Consider the following 11,821-nt stretch of genomic DNA (forward strand, 5'->3'; position numbering starts at 1 on the left):
GGGGGGGGGGGGGGGGGGGTTGTTGTGCTGGTCTGTTTTGTGGGCTTGTTCTGTCTGGATTGTGTGGACTAGCTCTCTGAGCTCCACCATGTCTCTCTCCAGCTCTGTGAATGTATCCCGCAATGATGGAGGAGCAGTGCAGTTGTGGGACCTGGGTGTGTTCAGTGCTGGGGGGGGGGGACTATCCTCGTCTACAGGACAGTTTGAAGAGGTGTGATCAGACTCACTCAGGATGGGAGAGTCGTCACAGAGAGAGATGTTTTCCTGCTGTGCTCTCACTTTGATCCCGTAAAAGTCCTGCTGGAACTACATGATTACTGTTCATTACTGTTCCAGACTTGTAAATGTTGACAGAGGTTGTTTCAATTTCCTCAATGCCTATTATTCTGAGTTTCCACCCTGGGCTAATACCATCTCTCTTGACATAGGGGCAGTGTTCTCTTATTGCACTGTGCAATGCCATGGGATGGTCTGTGTGGAAAATGAAGTTGCTTACCTTCCTCTCTTTGTAGCAGTCAGCAAGTAGTGTTTCTAGATTGTCCTTGAGTTTTTTTTAAACTTATTCCTTGCAGGGTTATTTTTAATATTCATGTGGTACTGTATTGTAATGACCTCTGTACAGGGATAAGCCATTGGGGCTTCAAAGGCCTCTGCATTTGTTAAGAGTTTTCACACATCGGACTTCACACTTCAGTGCTAATTGAAGGTTCCGTCAGGTCTGTTCTGTCCGAGCAGCTTGGTAGCTTAGTATACTTATTTACTTAGCTTTATATAACAAAATTACCTAGAGATGATTTTATTTAACATTTTGGCTTCAGAAGTAGCTTCAGACTGAAAATGTTGAATATTCTGTGGTGGATGGTATTTCCAGGTTCTGCTGTGTTTATTCTGCAGGTTTTAGTTTGTTAGAAGTTTTTACTTAAAAGACCTTGGTAGTAATAGTCCATTCAGGTACTTTTGTCCAAAATCACAGTTTTAGGTATGGAATTTAAGTCCTTGTGAAAAAAATATACTTTATCTACATTTATCCAACTCTAATTCTATATTTTTTGCAGAATAACTCAGCTCTCTCCCTCTCGCTCTCTCTCGCTCTCCCCCTCCCTCCCTCTCAACTCAATTTAAGGGGCTTTATTGGCATGGGAAACACATGTTTACATTGCCAAAGCAAGTGAAATAGAAAATTAACAAAAGTTAAATAAAATATACAGTAAACATTGCACTCACAAAAGTTCCAAAAGAATAAAGACATTTAAAATGTCATATTATGTCTATAATACAGTGTTGTAATGATGTGCAAATAGTGAAAGTACAAAAGGGAAAATAAATAAATGACGCGAAGGATATACTGCTTTGTCAAGACCCAAATCCCTGTTATCAGTGTGAAGAAAAATTGTAGAAAAATTTTGAGGAGGGCATGGTGCCCTGTAAGAATTTTCCAGACGAGTAGGTAAACCACCACTATCCTCCGTATTGTTGGCCAACTTGTAATCATTGGAAAATGAACTGGACGATCTATGATTAAGACTATCCTAACAACGGGACATTAAAAACTGTAATTTCTTATGTTTCACCAAGATGTGGCTGAACGACGACACAGATAATATAGAGCTGGCTGGCTTCTCCATGCATCGGCAGGACAGATCAGCTATGTCTGGTAAGACGAGGGGCGGGGTGCATGTAGATTTGTCAATAACTGCTGGTGCGAGTTTAATATTAAAGAAGTCTCGCTGTATTGCCCGCCTGAGGTAGAATACCTCATGATAAGCTGTAGACCACACTATTTACCAAGAGAGTTATCATCTATATTATTTGTAGCCATCTATTTACCACCACAAACCGATGCCATAAGCAAACAAGAAAAGGCCCATCCAGAAGCAGCGCTCCTAGTGGCCAGGGACTTTAATGCAAGCACACTTAAATCCATTTTACCTCATTTGTACAAGCACGCCACATGTGCAACTAGAGGGGAAAAACATCTAGACAAACTTTTTTTATGTTGTGATCATGAGATAAATAATGTCAACATACGAAGGGAATTAATTAATTAATATGTCCTCTTTGGACTTCCATAGCAGTGCCCTCTTGTGGGCACCTTTAAATTCTGAAAACCGAGGCACATAAGGGCAAACCAAATGTTGTATTTATTTTCTATTTCACCTTTACTTAACCAGGTAGGCAAGTTGAGAACAAGTTCTCATTTACAATTGCGACCTGGCCAAGATAAAGCAAAGCAGTTAGACACATAGAACGACACAGAGTTACACATGGATTAAAACAAACATACAGTCAATAATACAGTTTAAACAAGTCTATATACGATGTGAGCAAATGAGGTGAGATAAGGGAGGTAAAGGCAAAAATGGCCATAGTGGCAAAGTAAATAAAATATAGCAAGTAAAACACTGGAATGGTAGATTTGCAGTGGAAGAATGTGCAAAGTAGAAATAAAAATAAAAGAAGTAATGGCTGTCTTTTTTTCTTTTTTTTACATTGAAAAGGCTTATGACACTATGTGGAGAGAAGGCATACTAAATCAAATCAAATTTTATTCGTCACATACACATGGTTAGCAGATGTTAATGCGAGTGTAGCGAAATGCTTGTAAAGATGGGTCCTTGGAAAGATGATTAAGATGGAAAGACTTGGTATTGCTGGGAGATTATATAACTGGGTTACGGCCTTCTTATTTAATCACTCTTTTCGAGTTAATTGGATCCATTTTATTTGATGCCTATGGAGTTGTCAATGAGCGACTGTTGTTCAATGAGCGATTTAAATGGAAAGATCATGTCATAAACAAAGTGTAAGAAGGTGGTGAATCTTATGCGCTCGGTCTCTGGTTATGGGGGTTCTGACAAACAATTGTTGATGGATATTTATAGAGCTCTGATCAGGACGACTAGTGATTACAGGTGTATAGTTTATGGAATAGCGCCGAAGATTTGACTTCAGGAGTTGGACAGAATCCAGTATATAGCTTTAAGGATATGTATTGGTGCATTTAAATCAACACCTGTATGTGCCTTACTAGTGGAAGCAGGTGAGATACCTTTGGATATATGGCGTACAAAATTGTCATTAGCTTATTGGGTTAAGTGAGGTTGAGCATCCCACTGCTACTGTTTTAGATGATTGTTGGGAATATACTAGTAGACAAGGTAGTGGTTTTGGTTGGAAAGCTTGCTCATGAGTGGTTTGAGGGAGTTGGAGGTTGGCCCTTCTGTGGTGATAGGGGATGTTCCTCCATGGTTACTCCCAGATCCTGTTGTTGATCTAACCATGGTAGAGAAAAGGAAAGATTGGTCAGAAGTCAGTGATACAGGGAAACTGGTTGACAATTACGTTGGCAGAAGTTCTTGTGCTTTTTTTTACCGCTTTTCACAGATGGATCCAAGGACCCAGATAGTGGGCAGGCATTTTACATTCCTGAATTTGATGTGCAGATACGTAGAAGACTAACAGATTAACTTTCAGTGTACTCATTTGAACTGTAGCCAATAATAGTTGCCCTCCAGTGGGTGGAGAACGTAGTATGCTTAGATTCTGTCTGTGTTGAATAGTTTATCATCAGGTAAATCTAATAGGATTTGGAGATATTAATATTATTCTGGAGAATTGAGAGAATGGGTGTATTAGTGAGATTCTGCTGGGTCCCAGTACATTTGGGTTTGGAAGGGAATAAAATTGAAGACCAATTAGCCAGTAGAGCTTTGAAACAAGATGTAATTGATATTAATTTTCCACTGGGTAGAGGTGAGGCCAAATGTAAAATCAGAGCCATTTTGACAGATGTGTGGCAGAAGAGATGGAACTCTGAGCCCAAGGGCTGTCATTTATATGCTGAGTTAGAAAGGGGGATTTAGAACTGTTGTAAACCGTGATTGACCACACACTAAAGCACAGTAGGTGGCAGCATGCACCTTTAATGTTGGGTTGCGGACCGCCATTCTGTAATAGAAGAGGAAGAAGCTCAACTCAGATTTGAGGCTCGCGCAGGCTATAATCTATAATACTATTTTGTATCTCATGTTATTTAACAGTCTGCAATCAAGTTTGTTTAGGTAAATATACACCGCTAGCTAGCTAGTAAACACTGTCAAAGATGCGACCGTTTTTTCTGTTGGGGTTTCTGTTGTCGAACATCACTGCGACGGCGGCGATTGAGCCTATCAGTACCAGCATAGCGGTTGGTATGGCTGCGGCTCTCACCGGCTTCCTCGCAACCTACCAAAACGTGTTTTACTATTTTCACGAATGTTGTAGACCAGAGTGGATCTCCTTCAACAGAACAGGTACGTTGAACATTTAGTACCGGCGTGTTAACACTTATTTTGGGGGGCTTTTCCAATTAATGGCGTTGCAACTAGGTTTTTTGAACATACCCTCATTTGTAGTAAGTAAAGGTATTATGGTCCTAACTTGGCTACTTGCATTTCTTTGGCTCACTCAGAACACCTCTGTCCCTTAACATTGTAGGCTTTCTGAATATAATTTGCAGTTTTAACTTTAAAATTCTGAAATGCTTGAATGACATCCCTGTGGCAAACCATGGCCGAACGTAGCCGATGTTGAATGCGATCCCTTTTGTGGCTGTGGTAACGAGTGACAACCAGCAAAGTCAAAATGGGCTATATTGTACAAATTAATGAACATAAAACGTAGCTTTTGTCTTTATTTTAAGTTAGGTTTGTGTTTAATATCCGATTGTAAGAACATAAATTGTATAAATATGCGGGGTTTAGTCATTTATTATGCTGCGTTAATTTGCTAGTCGGAACTAGGAAACTCGGAAATGCCCGATTTGTTGGTTCTTTGAACACTGCTCGTGAAAACGAATAGCAGTAAGTAAATCGGAAATATCCGAATTTCATAGTTGCGACTAGTATTCCTGGTGACGACCATTTTGTTTCTGTTGTGTTGGTGTCGCATAATGATTACGTAGGAGGAAATGGCTGACTTGGACTCAACGTCTTTTCGTTCCTAAATTATAAACTTGGTAGCTAAACGTTTATTTGAAGTTAAAATGAAAGCAACATACAAAGCCTATTTCGTATATTATGTATTGATATCGAGTGTTTTTGTCAATGCGTTCGAACCAATCTCAACCACATTTGTGGTCGGTTTGGGAGTTGCAGCAGTGGGGCGGAAAATGTACAATTATGTATATGAAAGTTGCGATTCAAAATGGATTGCTTTTAATTCAACAGGTATGTGTACAGCTAAATATTAAATGGTTGGTGTGTTGACGCTGTTTACTTAGGCCATTTGATCATGTAGACACAGCCAGTCCTTTTGCGTTTTAATCTTGCAATTGCTTATCGATCTCCACCAGTATACTTTTGGCCTACTTTAGAAAACGAGGGTTGATTTAAGGGTCGTTAAATATTGGGTGGATGAAGTGCTGGTGGCTTGAGAAAACGATACCTTAAATCCATGAATATAGCAGTCTTGTACTGTTTATATTTACAGGCTACATAGAAGTTTGTCATTTTTTTGAGCCTATTTGGCGTTGGTGCATAAACCTAAGCGTTAAGGCCTAATTGTACCCGCGCCAAATTGCCTACATCCTAATCGCCAAATGGGAACGGGCAAAAAAATGGATCGACGTAGCCAATAAGAACTAGTAGGCTAGTTAGTAATCCGGTTATGCAATAGTCATGTAAACACCTTACTCTGCTGTCTTAAGTCGTAAAATCGAAATAAACACCTAGTTTTCTGAGCAATCTTTAGAATTATAAGGACATCTAAACGCCTTAATTGGCGTTCCAAATGTGTTTGATCTGCGCATGTATCCGCACCGTTAGCACAAGCATACCAGTTTGGCACGAGTGAAGTGAGTAATTGTATATATATGTTTTCCTTTATTTAACTAGGCAAGTCAGTTAAGAACGAATTCTTATTTACAATGACGGCCTACACCGGCCAATCCCGGACACCGCTGGGCCAATTGTGCGCCGCCCTATGGGACTCCCGATCGCGGCAGGCTTGTGTAACAACCTGGCCAGTTATCTATATGCCTCTTAGAAGTAGTTCACATCAGGGGCGCAGAAGTGAGGGGAACATAAACCTGGCAGGGGGTCCTCCCTTATTTTTTGGGGGGGTCATCTAAAGGTAATTCTACTATGGCTATACCCTGATCAAGAGTTGTCTTTTTTTCCCCCGACCAATCGATTAATTGACATTTCTCCACCTTTTCCATGATCAACTATATTTTCTGAACTAGTCAGATGCTTTAAGCATGCTATTTGATTAAAAAAACACACAAATGACTCAAAGGGAGCCGGAGATCAATGTGCCAATTTCTTACCATTTCTACCAATTTGCGTGCCAGTTGTGATTTCCATATGCACATTTTTGTGGAACATTTGCATGTATAATAGTCTTTGTCTGAATCATTGTCTGTGGTTAATCTACATTCGATCTAATAAAAATTATACAAATCTAAAAGTTACTTTTATTGCCATTTGCCAACTATGTAATAATAACCTACATAAAGCCAACAACATTTCAGCCTTGCAGGTAGAAAATAAAAATAAATATCATATAAATTACATTGGCTAGGCATGGCCTGTCTGCAACGATCTTGAGACATTGTATCAACTATCAACTGGGTCGCTCCAAAACTCCTGCTAGCAAATTTGAGACATTGTATAAAATATTCTGGGCCCTCAGTTTCCAGTGCCAGTGATCTCGGGACAGACACAGCTGTAGGCTTCTTGTGCAAGGGATAAGAAGTAATCAGGTGTTTTATAACGTTTCCACCGGATCAGAGCATTTACATTTTTTGTTTTGGTTATCGAAAGGGAGAGTTGGAAATATTGTAAAAATTCTTTGAGGGCCTATTGTCATTCACAATTGATATTCAAACTTCTTTGTTTACATGCTGTTTTAGGTGAAGAAAAATTACTTTGAGAAGCTCCGCAGCTCATTAGTGGGGCTGAGTTAAGACAATCAGAGATACTATCAGATATCCCCAAATGGGCACGTTACAAACAAATGGGCGCGTTACAAACAGACGGGCCCGTTACAAACAAAAGACGATTAATAAATTGACAAAATTGATTTCTGATTTTTCTGTATTTATCATGTACCCCAATTTCAGATGTCCATGTAAACAGGATTATTAGGGAAATCCTTCTTGCAAATCATGTAAACTTTTCAATCAAACTATTATATTAATCTAACTATCCACAATAATCACATTATTGTATGTATGTAACCATACAATTGTCTGAGTTTAATTCAATAAGAGAAAAGTTGTTAAATAATAAGGGAGGGTCTGAAAAGTAGTGTTTGCTAAATATTTTAATTGGTAAAATGATGATAAAATAGCAATCTATGTGTTATGATTGTGAGGCACTATACACATTTGACAGTCACAAGACAGGGACTTCAAATAGGCCTATGCACGTCAAGGGAACTGTAGTCTAGGCTACTGTTCAGATGGGTAGAATGGAAACTGAAATCTGGACACTTAAATGTGTAACCTCTCACATAGCCTTAAAAGTAACTCCTGCAGAATTTAAGCATTTATTGCAGTAAAATGATACACCAAATGTAAGCACAATTTTGACTCGGGAACAGGAGTGGAAAAATATGATTTCTTTCATTCAGCATCTTGAGAGAATGCGCAGTTAGCACCTTCACAGACGGTATCTATATTTATCAGCATCAGAAAGCTAAAAGTATTTCAACCACATAAAAGACGCATCCAAGCCAAACTGAAATCTTATCAGAAACATGTTGGGTCGTTTTCACAGCTTTCTATTTCCTTATAACCGGTCAAACTGAAATTTTAAACATAGTCGTACACGTTGAATTTTTTTGTTATTGCATTTTCTTCCCGATCCCTAAACATATTTGCTCCAAGAAAGAAGCAGAGATGACCGAGAACTTTACTGCTGTCAACTAAATTTATGCATTAATTCTGTCGCTTTATGACCTCACTGGTGAGCAAGGGTTTGTTTAGTCTTTCAGGGCAACATATAATGACAGAAGAGAAGAAGCTGCAAGTATCTAATTATAGGCCCAGAAGTTGACTAACAAATCACCTACCAAAATGTTGGAAATCATAAGCAGAAACAGCCTATCTAAATCAGGCAAAAAAATATCCTTCAACCCCTGACAAAAACCGTTCCACCATCTGACTAGCCTATTTTCTATATTAGCAGGTTAGGGTCAAGTGCGGGCCTCAGATTTTCAATTTATCACATATAGGGGTGGTGGTGGAAGGGTAATTTGCAATTGCGTGTAGGTGCGAGTGGACAAGCAGCTGACCCTTGCACCACTAGCCTACTTAGCAGCTGTGTCTTACATGCGTAACTAATCACGTTAAGATAACCACCTATGATTAGTATAGAAATAATGGTGGTGTATTCGTAGCACATCATATTCATTGACACTTAATAATCAACTCCTGCCCTGTCATCAGGTTTGGAAGTGGCCCTAGATCGGAAGCTGTTTGGTCAACATGTTGCCTCCAGAGTCATCCAGAAAGCTGTAACGGGATTCATGAACAATAAAAATCCTAAAAAGCCCCTGGTGCTCTCTCTCCATGGCTGGACTGGCACAGGGAAGAACTTCGTCAGCCAGTTGATAGCTGAAAACCTCTACAAGGAGGGCATGGCCAGCAGTTTCATCCATCAGTTTGTTTCTACAGCTCACTTCCCTCATCTGAGTCAGATTGAGAACTATAAGGTAAAGCAAGTATTTTGTTATATTGAAATGTAATCCCCAGTAACCGTGGCAGGGAAATTCTCAATGGAGAATTAGGCTGTAAAAAAAAAAACACTCTTATGCATATTCTATATCAGTGGTATTCAAATCTTACCCTACGAGGTCTGGAATACTTACTACTGGTTTTCTGTTCTACCTGATAATGAATTGCACCCACCTGGTGTCCCAGGTCTAAATCGGACCCTGGTTAGATGGGAAGAATGAAGGAGGGTTCTTAGATGGGAAGAATGGAGGAGGGTTCTATATGATACAGGATGTACAGTATTCAAAAGTTTGGCTACCTACTCATTCAAGGGTTTACTTTATTTTTTACTATTTTCTACGTGGTAAAATAATAGTGAAGACATAACTATGAAATAACACATGGAATCATTTAGTAACCAAGAAAGTGTTAAGAAAATCCAAATATATTTTAGGTTCTTCAAAGTAGCCACCATTTGCATTTGACAGCTTTTGCACACTTGGCATTCTCTCAACCAGCTTCACCTGAAATTATTTTCCAATAGTCTTGAAGGAGTTCCCACACATCCTGAGCACTTGTTAGCTGTTTTTTTCTTCACTCTGCGGTCCAACTCATCCCAAACCATCTCATTTGGGTTGAGGTCGGATTATTGTGGAGGCCAGGTCATCTAATGCATAATTTCATCACTCTCCTTGGTCAAATAGCCCTCACTGACAGTGTCACCAGAAAAGCACCACCACTCCATGCTTCACGGTGGGATACGCACATGCGGAGATCATCCGTTCACCTACTGTGTCTCACAAAGACACGGCGTTTGGACTCAGCAGAGCAAAGGACAGATTTCCACCGGCCTAATGTCTATTGCTCGTGTTTCTTGGACCAAGCAAGTCTCTTCTTATTATTGGTGTTCTTTAGTAGTGGTTTCTTTGCAGCAAATCGACCATGAAGGCCTGATTCACGCAGTCTCCTCTGAACATTTATTTGGGCTGCAATTTCTGAGGCTGTTAACTATAATGAAATTATCCTCTGCAGCAGAGGTAACTCTGGGTTTTCCTGTCCTGTGGCGGTCTTAATGAGAGCCAGTTTCATCATAGCGCTTGATGGTTTTTGCAACCGCACTTGAATAAACTTTCAAAGTTCTTGATGTTTTCCGGAGTTACTGACCTTCATGTCTTAAAGTAATGATTGACTGTTTCTCTTTTCTTATTTGACCTGTTCTTGCCATAATATGGACTTAGCCCAATTTGGTAAAATACCATCTTCTGTATGCCACCCCTACCATGTCACAACACAACTGATTGGGTCAAACATATTAAGAAGGAAAGACATTTACTTGTAACAAGGCACACCTGTTAATTGAAATGCATTCCAGGTGACTGCTGGGGCGGCAGGGTAGCCTAGTGGTTAGAGCTAGTAACCGAAAGGTTGCAAGTTCAAATCCCCGAGCTGACAAGGTACAAATCTGTTCTGCCCCTGAGAACAAGGCAGTTAACCCACTGTTCCTAGGCCGTCATTGAAAATAAGAATTTGTTCTTAACTGACTTGCCTAGTTAAATAAAGGTAAAATAAAAATAAATTTAAAAAGGCTGGTTGTGAGAATTCCAAGCGTGTGCAAAGCTGTCATCAAGGCTACTTTGAAGAATCTCAAATATATTTAGATATTTAGACACTTTTTGGTTACTGCATGATTCCATATGTGTTCATTCATAGTTTTGATATCTTCACTATTATTCTACAATGTAGGAAATAGTAAAAATAAAGAAGAGCCTTGAATGAGTAGGTGTGAACCAACTTTTGACTGGTACTGCATATCTGCGTTTAAAAAAAGAATATCTTACAGCATATCCACAAAATATATCTTCACTGCTGTAGATAAGTCTGTGTTTAAACTGTTGTGACCATCCCTCAGTCTCAGCTGCAGCAGTGGGTCAAAGGAAACGTCACCAACTGCCCACGTTCCATGTTCATCTTTGACGAGATGGACAAGATGCACCCTGGCCTGATCGACTGTATAAAGCCCTACTTGGATTACTACGAAAATCTGGACGGGGTCTCCTACCGGCAAGCCATCTTCATCTTCCTCAGGTAGGGCAGACAGAATAGCAGTGTGTGATTTAAAAAAAAAATACTTTGATACTTTTGTATTTTTTTAAAACTGGATTTACAGTCCAAATATATTAGACATCCATGATCCTATCTTTCCCACAACTTAACGACTCGTTGTAGCAACCATGTTTTTACTTACCTAAGCTGTGAATCAGATACGGCTCCCAAAACTAAGTCAGTTACTTCAGCTTTTTCTATTTAGCAAATAAAATCACCACACATGAACCTAATGCATTTATAAACTACCCCATGTCCGGACCAGTGAGGAAGAAAAAGATCGTTGGATCCAGCTTAAAGTGGCAATATGCAACTTTTATGGGCGAACTGACCAAATTCACATAGAAATGTGAGTTATAGACCTATAATTCTACTTGAAAGCATGTCTAAGAAGCGGTAGATCTGTTATGTGATTACTTTCTATGCTTCCAATTCACAAGTTTTGTTTTTGTTTCTTACTTTCACTTTTCTTACTTTCACTTTTGTACACCAGTTGTAGAAAATATATTTCACAGTGGTTTAGATGGTACAATGATTGTGACAATATAAGCTAGTATAGTGTAGACCAACTGAAATTAGGCAAACTATTAGTTTTAGCAACCAGGAAATGGTAACTTTAATATCTACTAGTTTGTTTTGCTCATCTCCATAGCAACGCTGGAGGAGAGCACATCACGCAGGTGGCCCTGAACTTCTGGAAAGAAGGTCGAGACCGAGAGGAGATACAATTGCAAGACTTAGAACCAGCTCTCTCCCTGTCCGTGTTCAACAACAAGAAGAGTAAGCCACCTCTTTGATGTCCTTCTTTAGGGCTGAAGCCTAACTTATGCACTTTGGTAACTCTATTCATAGTGTTTTTTTACATTGAAAGCAGAGACACAGAGCTACAAAATTGTATATCATACATGGAATTTGATGAACAATGGGAAAGTAACTCTGCTTTGAAATTTGATAAACTTGTAACCTCACTTTTGAGAAAATGGCCTTGGAATGTTTTGGTACATACTGGAGAGTTCTTTG

General features: G+C 39.4%; 1 protein-coding gene across 4 annotated transcripts in view; it reads left to right on the plus strand.

The window, feature by feature from the left end:
* Positions 1 to 11,821, plus strand: part of tor1 (torsin family 1) — a 45,435-nt gene that overhangs the window by 14,190 nt on the left and 19,424 nt on the right. Inside the window, exons 1-4 of one of the 4 annotated variants that reach the window (XM_020465674.2) lie at positions 3,337 to 4,292; positions 8,432 to 8,697; positions 10,608 to 10,783; positions 11,454 to 11,581. The exons of 1 other annotated variant lie outside the window; for it this stretch is intronic. In XM_020465674.2, coding sequence (XP_020321263.1) covers positions 4,103 to 4,292; positions 8,432 to 8,697; positions 10,608 to 10,783; positions 11,454 to 11,581 — 760 coding nt within the window. In that variant the 5' untranslated portion in view covers positions 3,337 to 4,102. Of the gene's footprint in view, positions 1 to 3,336; positions 4,293 to 4,916; positions 5,208 to 8,431; positions 8,698 to 10,607; positions 10,784 to 11,453; positions 11,582 to 11,821 lie in introns of those variants that run through there. 2 more of the 4 variants (XM_020465675.2, XM_020465677.2) reach the window with 2 other exon arrangements.

The sequence above is a fragment of the Oncorhynchus kisutch genome, linkage group LG29 (assembly GCF_002021735.2).
Source record: "Oncorhynchus kisutch isolate 150728-3 linkage group LG29, Okis_V2, whole genome shotgun sequence".
Lineage (NCBI taxonomy): Eukaryota > Metazoa > Chordata > Actinopteri > Salmoniformes > Salmonidae > Oncorhynchus > Oncorhynchus kisutch.